Genomic DNA, 18,978 nt, shown 5'->3' on the forward strand with positions numbered 1-18,978 from the left:
TCCGAATCTGGTCTCACTCCAGCTGACTGCTTGGAGATTGAACGCTTGATCTTATCAAAACGAGGGTTCTCAGATTCTGTTATTGATAATCTTGTTCAGGCCAGAAAGCCTGTAACTAGAAAAATTTACCACAAAATATGGAAAAAATATATCTGTTGGTGTGAATCTAAAGGATTCCCTTGGGACAAGGTAAAAATTCCTAAGATTCTATCCTTTCTTCAAGAAGGATTGGAGAAAGGATTATCTGCAAGTTCCTTGAAGGGACAGATTTCTGCCTTGTCTGTGTTACTTCACAAAAAGCTGGCAGCTGTGCCAGATGTTCAAGCCTTTGTTCAGGCTCTGGTTAGAATCAAGCCTGTTTACAAACCTTTGACTCCTCCTTGGAGTCTCAACTTAGTTCTTTCAGTTCTTCAGGGGGTTCCGTTTGAACCCTTACATTCCGTTGATATTAAGTTATTATCTTGGAAAGTTTTGTTTTTGGTTGCAATTTCTTCTGCTAGAAGAGTTTCAGAATTATCTGCTCTGCAGTGTTCTCCTCCTTATCTGGTGTTCCATGCAGATAAGGTGGTTTTACGTACTAAACCTGGTTTTCTTCCGAAAGTTGTTTCTAACAAAAACATTAACCAGGAGATAGTCGTGCCTTCTTTGTGTCCGAAACCAGTTTCAAAGAAGGAACGTTTGTTGCACAATTTGGATGTTGTTCGCGCTCTAAAATTCTATTTAGATGCTACAAAGGATTTTAGACAAACATCTTCCTTGTTTGTTGTTTATTCTGGTAAAAGGAGAGGTCAAAAAGCAACTTCTACCTCTCTCTCTTTTTGGATTAAAAGCATCATCAGATTGGCTTATGAGACTGCCGGACGGCAGCCTCCTGAAAGAATCACAGCTCATTCCACTAGGGCTGTGGCTTCCACATGGGCCTTCAAGAACGAGGCTTCTGTTGATCAGATATGTAGGGCAGCGACTTGGTCTTCACTGCACACTTTTACCAAATTTTACAAGTTTGATACTTTTGCTTCTTCTGAGGCTATTTTTGGGAGAAAGGTTTTGCAAGCCGTGGTGCCTTCCATTTAGGTGACCTGATTTGCTCCCTCCCTTCATCCGTGTCCTAAAGCTTTGGTATTGGTTCCCACAAGTAAGGATGACGCCGTGGACCGGACACACCTATGTTGGAGAAAACAGAATTTATGTTTACCTGATAAATTACTTTCTCCAACGGTGTGTGCGGTCCACGGCCCGCCCTGGTTTTTTAATCAGGTCTGATAATTTATTTTCTTTAACTACAGTCACCACGGTATCATATGGTTTCTCCTATGCAAATATTCCTCCTTTACGTCGGTCGAATGACTGGGGTAGGCGGAGCCTAGGAGGGATCATGTGACCAGCTTTGCTGGGCTCTTTGCCATTTCCTGTTGGGGAAGAGAATATCCCACAAGTAAGGATGACGCCGTGGACCGGACACACCGTTGGAGAAAGTAATTTATCAGGTAAACATAAATTCTGTTTTTCGTCCCTTTCGCAGAAACGGACCAGCCTCAAATTCTACATCCTCTAAGCAAGAGGGTAATTCTTCTCAAACCAAGCCAGCCTGGAGACCGATGCAAGGCTGGAACAAAGGTAAGCAGGCCAAGAAGCCTGCTACCGCTACCAAGACAGCATGAGATGCTGGCCCCCGATCCGGGACCGGATCTGGTGGGGGGCAGACTCTCTCTCTTCACTCAGGCTTGGGCAAGAGATGTTCAGGATCCTTGGGCGCTAGAAATAGTTTCTCAAGGTTATCTCCTGGAATTCAAGGAACTACCCCCAAGGGGAAGGTTCCACAGGTCTCAATTGTCTTCAGACCAATTAAAAAGACAGGCATTCTTACATTGTGTAGAAGACCTGTTAAAAATGGGAGTGATTCATCCTGTTCCATTAGGAGAACAAGGGATGGGGTTTTACTCCAATCTGTTCATAGTTCCCAAAAAAGAGGGAACATTCAGGCAAGAGTTCCCTTCTTGGGAACAATAATAGACTCCTTGGAAATGAAGATTTTTCTGACAGAAGCCAGAAAATCAAAACTTCTAAGCTCTTGTCAAGTACTTCATTCTGTTCTTCTTCCTTCCATAGCGCAGTGCATGGAAGTAATAGGTTTGATGGTTGCGGCAATGGACATAGTTCCTTTTGCGCGAATTCATCTAAGACCATTACAACTGTGCATGCTCAGACAGTGGAATGGGGATTATACAGATTTATCCCCGACGATCCAAGTAGATCAGAGGACCAGAGATTCACTCCGTTGGTGGCTGACCCTGGACAACCTGTCCCAAGGGATGAGCTTCAGAAGACCAGAGTGGGTCATTGTAACGACCGACGCCAGCCTGGTGGGCTGGGGCGCGGTCTGGAAACACCTGAAAGCTCAGGGTCTATGGTCTCGGGAAGAATCTCTTCTCCCGATAAACATTCTGGAACTGAGAGCGATATTCAATGCTCTCAAGGCTTGGCCTCAACTAGCAAAGGCCAAATTCATAAGGTTTCAATCAGACAACATGACGACTGTTGCATATATCAACCATCAGGGGGGAACAAGGAGTTCCCTGGCGATGGAAGAAGTGACCAAAGTAATTCAATGGGCGGAGCTTCACTCCTGCCACTTGTCTGCAATCCACATCCCAGGAGTGGAAAATTGGGAAGCGGATTTTCTGAGTCGTCAGACATTTCATCCGGGGGAGTGGGAACTCCATCCGGAAATCTTTGCCCAAATAACTCAATTATGGGGCTTTCCAGACATGGATCTGATGGCGTCTCGTCAGAACTTCAAGGTTCCTTGCTACGGGTCCAGATCCAGGGATCCCAAGGCGACTCTAGTAGATGCACTAGTAGCGCCCTGGACCTTCAACCTAGCTTATGTGTTCCCACCGTTTCCTCTCATTCCCAGGCTGGTAGCCAGGATCAATCAGGAGAGGGCTTCGGTGATCTTGATAGCTCCTGCGTGGCCACGCAGAACTTGGTATGCAGACCTGGTGAATATGTCATCGGCTCCACCATGGAAGCTACCGTTGAGACGGGACCTTCTTGTTCAAGGTCCGTTCGAACATCCGAATCTGGCATCACTCCAACTGACTGCTTGGAGATTGAACGCTTGATTTTATCAAAGCGTGGGTTCTCAGATTCTGTCATTGATACTCTTATTCAGGCTAGAAAGTCTGTAACTAGAAAAATTTACCATAAAATATGGAAAAAATATATCTGTTGGTGCGAATCAAAAGGATTCCCATGGAACAGGGTAAAAATTCCTAAGATTCTATCCTTTCTACAAGAGGGTTTGGAGAAAGGATTATCTGCAAGTTCTTTGAAGGGACAGATTTCTGCTTTATCTGTTTTACTTCACAAGAAGCTGGCGGCTGTGCCAGATGTTCAGGCTTTTGTTCAGGCTCTGGTTAGAATCAAGCCTGTCTACAAACCTTTGACTCCTCCTTGGAGTCTCAATTTAGTTCTTTCAGTTCTTCAAGGGGTTCCGTTTGAACCCTTACATTCCGTTGATATTAAGTTATTATCTTGGAAAGTTTTGTTTTTGGTTGCAATTTCTTCTGCTAGAAGAGTTTCAGAGTTATCTGCTCTGCAGTGTTCTCCTCCTTATCTGGTGTTCCATGCAGATAAGGTGGTTTTGCGTACTAAACCTGGTTTTCTTCCGAAAGTTGTTTCTAACAAAAATATTAACCAGGAGATAGTTGTGCCTTCTTTGTGTCCGAATCCAGTTTCAAAGGAACGTTTGTTGCACAATTTGGATGTAGTTCGTGCTCTAAAGTTCTATTTAGAGGCTACAAAGGATTTCAGACAAACATCTTCCTTGTTTGTTGTTTATTCTGGTAAAAGGAGAGGTCAAAAAGCAACTTCTACCTCTCTCTTTTTGGCTTAAAAGCATCATCAGATTGGCTTATGAGACTGCCGGACGGCAGCCTCCTGAAAGAATCACAGCTCATTCCACTAGGGCTGTGGCTTCCACATGGGCCTTCAAGAACGAGGCTTCTGTTGATCAGATATGTAAGGCAGCGACTTGGTCTTCACTGCACACTTTTACCAAATTTTACAAATTTGATACTTTTGCTTCTTCTGAGGCTATTTTTGGGAGAAAGGTTTTGCAAGCCGTGGTGCCTTCCATCTAGGTGACCTGATTTGCTCCCTCCCTTCATCCGTGTCCTAAAGCTTTGGTATTGGTTCCCACAAGTAAGGATGACGCCGTGGACCGGACACACCTATGTTGGAGAAAACAGAATTTATGTTTACCTGATAAATTACTTTCTCCAACGGTGTGTCCGGTCCACGGCCCGCCCTGGTTTTTTAATCAGGTCTGATGAATTATTTTCTCTAACTACAGTCACCACGGTATCATATGATTTCTCCTATGCAAATATTCCTCCTTTACGTCGGTCGAATGACTGGGGAAGGCGGAGCCTAGGAGGGATCATGTGACCAGCTTTGCTGGGCTCTTTGCCATTTCCTGTTGGGGAAGAGAATATCCCACAAGTAAGGATGACGCCGTGGACCGGACACACCGTTGGAGAAAGTAATTTATCAGGTAAACATAAATTCTGTTTTTCCGGTTCTAGGAAAGGTCAGAAGGCCTCTGCCATTTCTTTGGCGTCTTGGTTAAAGTCTTTGATTCATCATGCTTATGTCGAGTAGGGTAAAACTCCGCCTCAAAGGATTACAGCTCATTCTACTAGGTCAGTTTCTACTTCCTGGGCGTTTAGGAATGAAGCTTCGGTTGATCAGATTTGCAAAGCAGCAACTTGGTCTTTGCATACTTTTACTAAATTCTACCATTTTGATGTGTTTTCTTCTTCTGAAGCAGTTTTTGGTAGAAAAGTACTTCAGGCAGCCGTTTCAGTTTGATTCTTCTGCTTATAATTTCATTTTTTTTTCATTATAAGATTTAAACTTTATTTTGGGTGTGGATTATTTTCAGCGGAATTGGCTGTCTTTATTTTATCCCTCCCTCTCTAGTGACTCTTGCGTGGAAGATCCACATCTTGGGTATTCATTATCCCATACGTCACTAGCTCATGGACTCTTGCTAATTACATGAAAGAAAACATAATTTATGTAAGAACTTACCTGATAAATTCATTTCTTTCATATTAGCAAGAGTCCATGAGGCCCACCCTTTTTTGTGGTGGTTATGATTTTTTTTGTATAAAGCACAATTATTCCAATTCCTTATTTTTTATGCTTTCGCACTTTTGTCTTATCACCCCACTTCTTGGCTATGCGTTAAACTGATTTGTGGGTGTGGTGAGGGGTGTATTTATAGGTATTTTGAGGTTTGGGAAACTTTGCCCCTCCTGGTAGGAATGTATATCCCATACGTCACTAGCTCATGGACTCTTGCTAATATGAAAGAAATGAATTTATCAGGTAAGTTCTTACATAAATTATGTTTTTTTATTACTTAAGACACCCCAGCTATGGTTTGGCACTTTATGCATTTATATAAAGTTCTAAATATATGTATTGTACTTATATTTGCCATGAGTCAGGTTCATGTATTTCCTTCTGCAGACTGTTGGTTTCATATTTGGGGAAAATAAACCCCAGGTAAGAAAAATATTTCTTAAAAATGTTTAGTCTTTTTTTCTAATTGACTACTTTTTCTTCTACAAGATACGAGTCCACGGATTTCATCCTTGTGGGATTTATCCCCCTGCTAACAGGAAGTGGCAAAGAGCACCACAGCAGAGCTGTGTATATATAGCTCCTCCCTTCCCTCCCAATCCAGTCATTCTCTTTGCCTGTGTTAGTAATAGGAAGAGGTAAAGTGAAGTGTTAGTTTTAGATTTTTCAATCAAGAAGTTTTTTTATTTTAAATGGTACCGGTGAGTACTATTTTTCCTCAGGGAGAAATTGTTGGAATGAAGAGAGCCATGAGGTGGATGATCTTAGCAAACATTACTAAGATCCATTCTGGTTCCCACAGAGCTTCTGAAAGTAGTGCAAGAAAAACCTTTAGTGTGGAGACCGGTGTCATGCTACAAGCAGCATTGAGTTATGTTCAGTCTTTACTGAGACTTGTTATATCAGAACTGGTTGACATTATTCCCTGTAGGGAAGGGGTAAGCAGTAGACCTGGATGGCATAGGGTGTTACTGACATTACTATTTGTACATATTGATTACGATTGGTATGTAATTCAATAGGGGCGTGACACTGGGAGAGGCAACTGTGACACTTTATGTATGGCATAATGTGTGTGCGTTAACATCAGGGGACCACATGGCTTATTAGAACCGCTTACCATGCGGTCATGGAGACATTTTACTATTGGCAATATGTGGTGTGAAAACATTAGGAAAGGACCACATGGCTTATTGAAAACCGCTTCCCATGTGGTTATGGAGAGAGATCTTGTGACGCCCACGGTGGGCGTGGCCTAGTTTGCGCACTCAGACGCGCAGTTTCTCCTCACTAGAAGGCAGCAGGCACTAGCTCCGGTGGGGCCTAAAGTTGAGATTCAGTCACCGGATCGTTGTTGAATTCTTTTTGTGTACCCAGGGGGCAGGTAGGCGCCACAGCAGAGGTGCAGGGGCTGTTATCATTGTTTAAAGTTTTATTTACTAAATAAAATTACTTTTTACAGGGTGATTTAGATTTTGCCCAACTTGTGCAATAATTTTTGGCAAATTTGAAATGTTTAGCATAACGTTTGAGTGCTAAAAATAGTTTTCTTCTGCAGACAGAAAAATTGTTGTGCTTTTATTATTTGAAGGCGCAGTACTTTTTTTTTTTTTTTTTTTTCAAATAAATTCTTTCATACCTCAATTAAGGTTAAAAACGTCCATTGTGGCTACTTCTAGTCTAACATGTCTAAACACATAGAACAAGTAGCGTCTTCACTTTCAGAGGCCATTGTGGAACCCCCCCTTACTTTGTGTACCTCTTGTACTGAAAGAGCCTTACAATGTAAAGAACATATTTTATGTAAAGAAAGTGTGCCTAAGGACGTTTCTTAGCCTGAAGAGAATCCGGATATGCCGCCTAATTCTCCCCAAGTGTCACAAGCTTTAACGCCCACCCAAGAGACGCCGAGTTCCTCAACAGTCTACTTCTTTTACTCTGCAGGATATGGCTGCAGTTATGTCAACTACCTTTACAGAGGTATTATCTAAGTTACCAGTGTTACAGGGCAAACGCAGTTGGACAGGTATCTATGCGAGTACTGAGTCCTCTAATGCTTTGTTGGCTATTTCCGATGTACCCTCACAGGAATCTGAGTTGGGGGTCAGGGAATTGTTGTCTGAGGGAGAACTTTCGGGATTGGGAAGTGTTACCTCAGACAGAGTCGGCCGTCGTCCTTTAAATTCAAGCTGGAACACCTCCGCCTGTTACTTAGGGAGGTCTTAGCGACTCTGGATGATTGTGAGCCTATTATGGTACCACCAGAGAAATTGTGTAAAATGGACACTGATGTTTTACCGGTTCCTAAGAGAATCAGATTGTCAAGGAGTGGGACAGACCGGGTATAACGTTCTCTCCTCCCCCTAATTTTAAGAAAATGTATCCCATATCTGATATCATTCGGGACTCTTGGCAGACTGTCCCTAAGGTGGAGGGAGCTTTTTCTACCCTGGCTAAGCGTACAACTATTCCTATTGAGGACAGCTGTTCTTTCAAAGACCCTATGGATAAGAAATTAGAGGGTCTTCTAAAGAAGTTATTTATTCATCAGGGTTTCCTTTTACAACCAATAGCCTGCATTGTTACTACTGCAGCAGCTTTCTGGTTTGATGCCTTGGAGTCTCTCAGAATGGAGACCCCCTTAGACATTTTGGATAGAATTAGGGCTCTCAAGCTAGCTAATTCTTTTATCACAGATACCGCCTTTCAAATGGCTAAGTTGGCTGCTAAAAATGCAGGGTTTGCCATTCTAGCGCGTAGAGCGTTATGGTTAAAATCGTGGTCTGCTGATGTGTTATCTAAGTCAAAGCTCTTGGCTATTCCTTTCAAGGGTAAGACCCTATTGGGGCCTGAGTTGAAGGAAATCATTTCTGACATTACTGGAGGTAATGGTCACGCTCTACCTCAGGATAAGTCTGTTAAGATGAGGGGTAAAAAAAATAATTTTCGTTTCTTTCGGAACTTTAAAGGAGTACCCTCTTCTTCCTCTACCAAACAGGAAGGGAATTTTGCGCAGGCCAAGTCCGTCTGGAGACCTAACCAGACTTGGAACAAGGGTAAACAACCCAAGAAGCCTGCTGCTGCTACCAAGACAGCATGAAGGGGCAGCCCCCGATCCGGGACCGGATCCAGTAGGGGGCAGACTTTCTCTATTTGCCCAGGCTTGGGCAAGAGATGATCAGGACCCCTGGACACTAGAAATCGTGACCCACGGGTATCAGCTGGAATTCAAGTTTTCTCCCAAGAGGGAGATTTCTTCTTTCACGATTGTCTGTAGACCAGATAAAAAGAGGCGTTCTTACGTTGTGTTAAAGACCTCTCTACTATGGGAGTAATTTGTCCCATTCCAAGACTAGAACAAGGACAGGTTTTACTCAAATCTTTTCATGGTTTCCAAAAAAGAGGGAACATTCAGACCCATCTTAGATCTCAAGAGTCTAAACCAGTTTCTCAGTCCCATCTTTCAAGATGGAGACTATCCGAACAATTTTACCAATGATCCAGGAGAGTCAATATATGGCTACTGTGGACTTAAAGGATGCATAACTTCATATTCCTATCCACAAGGATCATCATCAATACCTAAGGTTTGCCTTCCTGGACAAACATCAATTTGTGCTCTTCCTTTCGGGTTGGCCACAGCACCCAGGATCTTCACAAAGGTTCTAGGGTCCCTTCTGGCGGTTCTCAGACCGCGGGGCATAGCAGTGGCGCCTTATCTGGAAGATATCTTGATTCAGGCGTCGACTTATCTAACAAAGTCTCACACAGACACAGGTGTTGTCCTTTCTGAGAACTCACGGTTGGAAGGTGAATCTAGAAAAGAGTTCACTAATTCTTCAGACAAAGGTTCCCTTCTTGGGAACCCTGATAGATTCTATAGCAATGAAGATTTTTCTGACTGAGGTCAGAAAGTCAAAGATTTTAAATACTTGTCAAGCCCTTCAGTCCAATTCTTGGCCATCAGTGGCTGTGTATGGAAGTAATTGGATTGATGGTGGCGGCAATGGACATCATTCAGTTTGCTCGGTTTCATCTCGGACCACTGCAACTGTGCATGCTCGGACAGTGGAATGGGGACTATGCAGATTTATCCCCTCAGATAAATCTGGATCAAGAGACCAGAAAATCTCTTCTTTGGTGGTTGTCGCTGGAGCATCTGTCTCAGGGGACGTGTTTCCGCAGACCCTCGTGGGTAATAGTGACAACAGACGCCAGCCTTCTAGGCTGGGGTGCAGTCTGGAATTCCCTGAAGGCTCAGGGTGTATGGACTCAGGCGGAGTCTCTACTTCCAATCAATATTCTGGAATTGAGAGCAATATTCAATGCGCTTCAGGCGTGGCCTCAGTTGGCTTCTGCCAGATTCATCAGATTCCAGTCGGACAACATCACGACTGTAGCTTACATCAATCATCAGGGAGGAACGAGGAGTTCCTTAGCGATGACAGAGGTATCCAAGATAATTTGCTTTGCGAAGGCTCACTCTTGTTATCTATCAGCAATCTACATCCCAGGAGTAGACAACTGGGAAGCGGACTTTTTAAGCCGACAGGCTTTTCATCCGGGGGAGTGGGAACTCCATCCGGAGGTATTTGCCTCACTGATTCTCTGATGGGGCAAACCGGAATTGGATCTGATGGCGTCTCGACAGAATGCCAAGCTCCCAAGATACGGATCCAGGTCGAGTGTTTCTCGGGCTGAACTGATAGATGCCTTGGTCGTTCAACCTAGCCTATGTGTTTCCACCACCGTTTCCTCTCCTTCCCTGGGTGATTGCTCGGATCAAACAGGAGAGAGCTTCAGTAATTCTAATCGTGCCTGCATGGCCATGCAGGACTTGGTATGCAGATCTAGTGGACATGTCCTCTCTGCCTCTGTGGAAGCTTCCAGTGCGACAGGATCTTCTCATTCAAGGTCCTTTCCAACATCCAAATCTGGGTTCTCTGCAGCTGACTGCTTGGAGATTGAACGCTTGATTTTATCTAAGCGGGGTTTCTCTGATTCGGTCATCGATACTTGAATTCAGGCACGTAAGCCTGTCACCAGAAAGATCTATCATAAGATATGGAGTAAATATCTTTTTTTGGGTTGAATCAAAGGGTTACTCATGGAGTAAAGTTAGGATTCCCAGGATTTTGCCTTTTCTCCAAGAAGCGTAGGGGCCAGAAAGCTACTGCTACCTCCCTTTCTTTTTGGCTTAAGAGTATTATCCGCCTGGCGTATGAGACTGCTGGACAGCAGCTTCCTGAAAGAATTACAGCTCATTCTACTAGGGTTGTGGCTTCCTCATGGGCTTTTAAAAATGATGCTGCTTTTGAACAGATTTGCAAGGCTGCAACTTGGTCGTCTCTTCACACTTGTTTTCCAAATTTTAAAAATTTGATACTTTTGCTTCTTCTGAGGCTGCTTTTGGGAGAAAGGTTCTTCAAGCAGTGGTGCCTTCCGTTTAGGTTTTTGTCTTGTCCCTCCCTTTCATCCGTGTCCTGTTGCTTTGGTATTGTATCCCACAAGTAAAGATGAAATCCGTGGACTCGTCGTATCTTGTAAAAGAAAAGTAAATTTATGCTTACCTGATAAATTAATTTCTTCTACGATACCCACGGCCCACCCTGTCCATTTTAAGACAGATTATATTTTTCTTTTTATAAACTTAAGTCACCACCTGCACCTTTTAGCTTTTCCTTTCTCTTCCTAACTTTGGTCAAATGACTGGATTGGGAGGGAAGGGAGGAGCTATATACACAGCTCTGCTGTGGTGCTCTTTTCCACTTCCTGTTAGCAGGAGGATAAATCCCAGAAGGATGAAATCCGTGGACTCGTATCGTAGAAGAAATTAATTTATCAGGTAAGCATAAATTTACTTTTTCTTGCAAATTGTGGGCGGTATTAGACCCGCGTGTGCAGCAAATGCTAGACTTTATTGCGTCATTTTTGGCTCAATAATTTTTGCCGCGAAAAGTATGTCCGTGAAGCAACTTCATTTCCGGAGTCGTAGTTGCCGCCTAAGCCTTACGTTAGTGACGAGAGTGTCATTTCCGGTTATTGTTGGCGCCAAAGAATTTTCAGTTAAGTTGTGCGTCATACTTGGCGCCAAATTTTTTCATTAATTTAATACCCCATTGATGTTTGCCTCTTGCCTTTTTCTATGTCAGAGGGCTATGCTGTTGGCATTTTTTCCCATTCCTGAAACTGTCGTATAAGGAAATTGAGAATTTTGCTTTTTTTTTTTTTTTCTTTTACATTTTGCAATCTTTTACATCTTTTATATGTCTCGCCCTCAGAAGTATCTGTTGGAACTTTGCTGCCTGACATCGGTTCTCCAAAGCTAAGTGCATTTGTTGTAAGAGTGTGGAAATTATATCTCTGAATGCCATTTGTAATGGTTGTCATGATGGGCTTTTATATGCAGATATTGTGTCCATCAGTAATAGTACATTGCCAGTTGCAGTTCCTTCAACTTCTAATGTACATGATATACCTATGAATTTTAAAGATTTTGTTACTGATTCTATTCAGAAGGCTTTGTCTGCATTTCCACCTTCTAATAAACGTAAAAGGTCTTTTAAAACTTCTCATTCAGTTGATGAAATTTCAAATGAGACAACCTAATAATTTATCCTCCTCTGAGGATCTATCTGATTCAGAAGATCCTTCCTCAGATATTGATACTGGCAAATCTACTTATTAAAATAGAGTATATGCGTTCTTTATTAAAAGAAGTGTTAATTACTTTGGATATTGAGGAAACCAGTCCTCAGTTTTCCTATTCCTTAGGCTATTTCTGATACGATTTCTAAGGAATGGAATAAGCCAGGTACTTTTATTCCTTCTTCAAGGTTTAAAAAATTGTATCCTTTATCAGCATATTCTAGAGTTTTGGGAAAAAGTCCCCAAAGTTGATGGGGCATTTCTACTCTTGCTAAACGTACCACTATTCCTATGGAAGATAGTACTTCCTTTAAGGATCCTTTAGTTAGGAAGCTTGAATCTTATCTAAGGAAAGCCTATTTATATTCAGGTCATCTTCTCAGACCTGCAATTTCTTTGGCTGATGTTGCGGCTGCATCAACTTTCTGGTTGGAGAATTTAGTGCAACAAGAATTGGATTCGGACATATCTAGCATTATTTGCTTACTGCAATATGCTAATCATTTTATTTGTGATGCCATTTTTTATATAAAAATTGATGTTAGATCCATGTCTTTAGCTATTTAAGCTAGAAGAGCTTTGTGGCTTAAATCTTGGAATACTGATGACATCTAAATCTAGATTACAATCTTTCTTTCCAAGATAATAATTTATTTGGTTCTCAGTTGGATTCTATTTCAACTGTTACTGTGGGAAAGGAAGTTTTTTGCCTCAGGATAAAAAACCTAAGGGTAAATCTAAGGCTTCTAACCGTTTTCGTTCCTTTCGTCAGACTAAGGAAGAAAAATCTACTCCTTCCCCCAAGGAATCTGTTTCCAATTGGAAGCCTTCCTCAAATTGGAATAAATCCAAGCCATTTAAGAAACCAAAGTCAGCCCCTAAGTCTGCATGAAGGTGCGGCCCTCATTCCAGCTCAGCTGGTAGGGGGCAGATTAAGGATTTGGATAAATTCTGTCCAAAATCAATGGATTCTCTCTCAAGGGTATCAAATAGGATTCAGAGTAAGACCTCCTGTGAGAAGATTTTTTTTTTTCTCACGTATCCCAGCAAATCCAGTAAAAGCTCAGACTTTCCTGAAGTGTGTTTCAGACCTGGAGTCTTCAGGGATAATCATGCCAGTTCTTTTTCAGGAACAAGGTCTGCGGTTTTATTCAAATCTATTCATTGTCCCAAAGAAGAAAAATTCATTCAGACCAGTTCTGGATCTGAAAATTTTGAATCGTTATGTAAGTGTACCAACTTTCAAGATGGTGACTATGGACTATTCTGCCTTTTGTTCAGCAAGGACATATGTCTACAATAGACTTGCAGGATGCATACCTTCATATTCCGATTCATCCAGAACATTATCAGTTCCTGAGATTCTCTTTTCTAGACAAGCATTACCAATTTGTTGCTCTTCCATTTGGCCTAGCAACAGCTCCAAGAATCTTTTCAAAGGTTCTAGGTGCCCTACTCTCAGTAATCGGAGAGCAGGGTATTGCAGGGTTTCATTATTTGGACGATATCTTGGTACTAGCTCAGTCTTTACATTCTGCAGAATCTCACACAAATCAACTAGTGTTGTTTCTTCAAAAACATGGTTGGAGGATCAATTTACCAAAAAGTTTCTTGATTCCTCCTACAAGGGTCACCTTTTTAGGTTTCCAGATAGATTCAGTGTCCATGACTCTGTCTCTAACAGACGAGACGTTTGAAGTTGGTTGCAGCCTGTCGGCACCTTCAGTCTGTCATTCCCTTCAGTGGCTATGTGCATGGAAGTTTTAGGCCTCATGACTGCAGCATCGGATGCGATTTCCTTTTGCTCGTTTTCACATGAGACCTCTTGAGCTTTGTATGCTGAATCAGTGGTGCAGGGATTATACAAAGATATCACAGTTAATATCCTTAAATCCCAATGTTTGACACTCTGACTTAGTGGTTAAATCACCAGCGTTTAGTTCAAGGGGCTTCTTTTGCTTTGCCAACCTGGACTGTGATCACTACAGATGCAGGTCTTTCAGGTTGGGGAGCCGTTTGGGGATCTCTGACAGCACAAGGGGTTTGGAAATCTCAAGAGGCAAGATTACCAATCAATATTTTAGAACTCCGTGCAATTCTCAGAGCTCTTCAGTCTTGGCCTCTGTTGAAGAGAGAACCATTCATTTGCTTTCATACAGACAATATCACAACTGTGGCATATGTCAATCATCAGGGTGGGACTCAGTCCCCAAGCTATGAAAGAAGTGTCTCAGATACTTGCTTGGGCGGAATCCAGCTCCTGTCTTATCTCTGCGGTGCATATCCCAGGTGTAGACAATTGGGAAGTGGATTATCTCAGCCGTCAGACTTTACATCCGGGGCAGTGGTCTCTCCATCCAGATGTGTTTTCTCAGATTGTTCAGATGTGGGGTCTGCCAGAGAGATCTCATGGCCTCTCATCTAAACAAGAAACTTCCTAGATACCTGTCCAGGTCCAGGGATGTTCAGGCGGAAGCAGTGGATGTGCTGACACTTCCTTGGTGTTATCATCCTGCTTACATTTTCCCGCCTCTAGTTCTTCCAAGAGTGATCTCCAAAATCATCATGGAACAATCGTTTGTGTGGTGTTGGTGGCTCCAGCATGGCCTCAAAGGTTTTAGTATGCGGATCTTGTTCAGATGTCCAGTTGCCAACCTTGGCCACTTCAGTTTAAGGCCGGACCTACTGTCTCAAGGTCCGTTTTTCCATCAGGATCTCAAATCATTAAATTTGAAGGTATGGAAATTGAACGCTTAGTTCTAAGTCAGAGGTTTCTCTGACTCAGTGATTAATACTATGTTACAAGCTCGTAAAGATTTATTATCGAGTTTAGAAGACCTACATTTTATGGTGTTCTTCTCATAAATTCTCTTGGCATTCTTTTAGAATCCCTAGAATTTTAGTTTCTTCAGGATGGTTTGGATAAGGGTTTGTCTGCAAGTTCCTTGAAGGGACAAATCTCTGCTCTTTCTGTTTTATTTCACAGATTGCTTATCTTCCTGTTCACTGTTTTGTACAGGCTTTAGATCGTATTAAGCCAGTAATTAAATCAATTTCTCCTCCTTGGAGTCTTAATTTGGTTTTGAAGGCGTTAAAGGCTCCTCCATTTGAGCCTATGCATTCTTTGGACATTAAACTACTTTCTTGGAAAGTGTTGTTCCTTTTGGCTATCTCTTCTGCTAGAAGAGTTTCTGAGCTATCTGCTCTTTCTTGTGAGTTTCCTTTTCTGATTTTTCATCAGGATAAGGCGGTTTTGTGGACTTCATTTCAATTTTTTTCCAAAGGTTGTTAATTCTAATAACATTAGTAGAGAAATTGTTGTCCCTTCCTTGTGTCCTAATCCTAAGAATTCTTTGGAAAGATCCTTACATTCTTTGGATGTGGTAAGAGCTTTGAAATATTATGTTGAAGCTACTAAAGATTTCAGGAAGACTTCCAGTCTATTTGTTTTATTTTCTGGTCCTAGAAAAGGTCAGAAGGCTTCTGCTATTTCCTTGGCTTCTTGGTTAAAGCTTTTGATTCATCAAGCTTATTTGGAGTCGGGGTAAAACCCTGCCTCAGAATTACAGCTCATTCTACTAGATCAGTCTCCACTTAGTGGGCTTTTAAGAATGAAGCTTCAGTTGATCAGATTTGCAAAGCGGCAACTTGGTCCTCTTTGCATCCATTTACTAAATTCTACCTTTTTGATGTATTTGCTTCTTCAGAAGCAGTTTTTTGTAGAAAAGTTCTTCAGGCAGCTGTTTCAGTTTGATTCTTCTGCTGATGTTTTAAGTTTTTCTTGTCATTTAAAGATTAAACTTATATTGTGGGTTGTGGATTCTTTTTTTTCAACGGAAAATGGCTGTTTTTATTTTTATCCCTCACTCTCTAGTGACTCTTGCGTGGAGTTTCACATCTTGGGTATTGCTATCCCATACGTTACTAGCTCATGGACTCTTGCCAATTACATGAAAGAAAACATAATTTATGTAAGAACTTACCTGATAAATTCATTTCTTTCATATTGGCAAGAGTCCATGAGGCCCACCCTTTTTATGGTGGTTATGATTTTTTTGTATAAAGCAGTTATTTCCAAATTACTTTGGTTGATGCTTTTTACTCCTTTCTTTATCACCCCACTACTTGGCTATTCATTAAATTTAATTGTGGGTGTGGTGAGGGGTGTATTTATAGGCATTTTGAGGTTTGGGAAACTTTGCCCCTCCTGGTAGGATTGTATTTCCCATACGTCACTAGCTCATCGATTCTTGCCAATATAAAATAAATGAATTTATCAGGTAAGTTCTTACATAAATTGTTTTGTTTTTTTTTCTTTCACTTAAAGTGCTTTGGTTATACTTTTTTTGTTTTTTTCAGGAATGTATCCGTGCACTTGGACAGAATAAATCACACACTCCTTTTCGGGAGAGTAAACTCACCCAGGTTCTGCGGGATTCCTTTATTGGAGAGAATTCTAGAACATGCATGGTAATTGAAATACACTTGCTTATCAAATGGACCTTAGTGGGGGGGGGGGGTTTATGCATCAGAAATAATTCACTGCATGTAAATGTTTTACAAGAATTTAATGCATTTTTCGTGTAGGCCTGGGACACATCCCTTGATGATCTTTTATAAGTGTGTGTTTTTTTTGTTTGTTTTTTGTTTGTTTTTTGTTTTTTGTGGGGTTTTTTGCTGTGGCCACTTAGGGACAGATAAATTGGCTGATAAATATCAGACAATTATTGTGCAGCATATAGGAATGTCAAGGTTCCCAATTTACTTCTGTTATCTAATTTGCTTTGTTCTCTTTATCCTTCGAAGAGTAAGACTAGGTAGTCTAGCATAGTACAAGTAAAAGTATATCACACATATGGCAGCTTTTTGCAACAATGTACAACATTGCTATAAACATTGTTGCTAACACTGTTGCTGAATCGCTAACGTTGCCTGAGGTCAACTAAGATTACTACAAAACTAGCAAAACAATTACAGGGACAGTCTACGTTAAAAAATGATTAAAAAGATAGATAATGCCTTTATTACCTATTCCCAAGCTTTGCACAACAATCATTGTTATATTATACTTTTATAACATTTAAACCTCTAAATTTATGCCTGTTTCTAAGCCACTACAGACGGTCTCTTATCACATGTTTTTTTAGCTTTTCACAAGAGATTGGCAATTCATGTGGGCCATATAGAAAGCATTGTGCTTTCTCCTCTGGAGTTGTTCATGACACTGACTGCACTAATTTGTTAAAATGCAAGTCAATAGAAAATTGCCATGTGATAATGGGGCAGTCTGCAGATGCTTGGATACAAGGTCATCAGAGGTAAAAAGTATATTAATATAAGTGTTGGTTATGCCAAACTGGGGAATAGGTAATAAAGGGATTATCTCTTTTTAAGCAATAACATTTTTGGAGTAGACTGTCACTTATAATTGAAGTAAATTGAAAAGTTGTTTTTAAATTTGTATGCACGGCATAGTGCACAACATTAACGTACAGCTCCTTTAAATTACTGTGAAAGCATATTAAATTGTGTATTGTATGATTAAACGGAATCCTTTTTAATGCTCTAACTTTTTCTTAAATTTTATTTTACGATGTCTATAAAGATGGCTGTACTTGTCTTATCCTCGTTAATCCATATTAATCTGTCTGCAATTAGGCCCTATAGAAAATAAAACTGAAGATTAGCATTGAGGCAAAATCCATCTAGCAGGTGGCAAGTTCCCTAGACAATAAAACAGAAGTTTGATCATACCCTTTACCCACATACTACCAAGCAGCAGGCTGTATAATGTGATTATAAAGGCTGCTTTGCACAGTGTGACTAGTTTTAACTGGTTATCTGCACAATCTTTTTATATGCATTTTCTGAGGCACCAGCTCCTACTGAGCATGTGCAAGATTCAGAGTATATAGGTACAGTATATGAATTGTGATTGGCTGATGGCTGTCACATTATGCAGTGGAAGGGAAAATAAACTAACTGAAAATTGTCTGGAAAAAAAACTACTTAAGTGAAATTCTAAGAAAGTGCTTTTACATTGTCTATTGATTATGCTATTCTATTGTTTAGTGATCATTTAAGTGTTAACCAAGATGTAATACATTTTGTGTTGCTTGGCTACCAAGTTATCTGGCTTAAATTATTATTTATTTATTTTTTTCTGCCTACAGATTGCTATGATTTCACCTGGGATCAACTCGTGCGAGTATTCTCTGAACACGCTAAGATATGCAGACAGGTACTGCTGTTTCTGCTTTCTCTGGGTTTAAACTGATGCGCTTCCTTGTTTACTTTTTATATTGTGGCATTATCCCATTTCTTGTGTTGCTTTTTTATTCTTTACCTCTTTTTTGCAACAGCGAACCGTAAAGCCGCATTTTCCCTCCCAGTCTAACCTAAAGATTTTAACACAATTTTGGTTGAAATGTTGGCAGCTACTGCTGTATAAGAAACACCACACTTTGCAGATTTATTTAACAGTCTTTTCCTTAACCAGAGTTAAAGAACTTAGCCCAAACAATGGTGAAAGTACTGATAACCATAATCCGATGGAGACTGAAGATAGTGATGGGTCTAATGCTTCCTTGGGAGGATCCCTGCTGCAGGATGATGTGAGTAACCATATATTGTCTTAGCATAGACTATTCAACTTCTCTAAAGTTATTCAAAGTGTGCATGTTGCAAAATGCACTTCATTTTATTTGTATATCCTTTGTCAGGTTTTTTCCCCATGTACTATACTACCAATTAAAGGGGATGGAAAATATTTATTTTTTTCCATGATTCAGATAGAGCATGTGATTTTAAACTCTCAATTGACTTCTTATTAATGTGTTGAAAAGGATACCTAGGTAGGCTCATGAGCTGTTAATTGGTGGCGGCACTTGTATTCATTGTTTTATTGGCTTACCCCATGCATTCAGCAAGCTCCCAGTAGTGCATTGCTGCTTCAAGAAAGGATGTGTAGAGAATTAAGCAAATTTGATAAAGTTAATTTGGAAAGTGTGAAGTTTTATTCTCTATCAGAATCCTGAGAGAAATTTTGGGTTTGTCATGGATATGAGGCAATCCTAGTTATGTCTTGCGGCATGAAACGCGTAGAATCAGTAATCTAAGCTCTGTAAATATTTTCTCGCAATAAGTTACATTTTATTCTAAACTTTCTTTCATATA

At 40.9% G+C, this 18,978-nt stretch overlaps 1 protein-coding gene across 1 annotated transcript in view; it reads left to right on the forward strand.

Annotated features, from left to right (window-relative positions):
• KIF2C (kinesin family member 2C) overlaps nt 1-18,416 on the forward strand; it is a gene marked incomplete at its 3' end in the record, with an annotated part of 134,559 nt that extends 116,143 nt beyond the window's left edge. The window contains 3 exon segments of the mRNA XM_053693538.1: nt 16,162-16,272; nt 17,976-18,043; nt 18,302-18,416. Coding sequence (XP_053549513.1) covers nt 16,162-16,272; nt 17,976-18,043; nt 18,302-18,416 — 294 coding nt within the window.
• Between the last annotated feature and the right edge of the window lie 562 nt (nt 18,417-18,978).

This window comes from Bombina bombina, chromosome 10, assembly GCF_027579735.1.
Source record: "Bombina bombina isolate aBomBom1 chromosome 10, aBomBom1.pri, whole genome shotgun sequence".
Classification (NCBI taxonomy): Eukaryota; Metazoa; Chordata; class Amphibia; order Anura; family Bombinatoridae; genus Bombina; species Bombina bombina.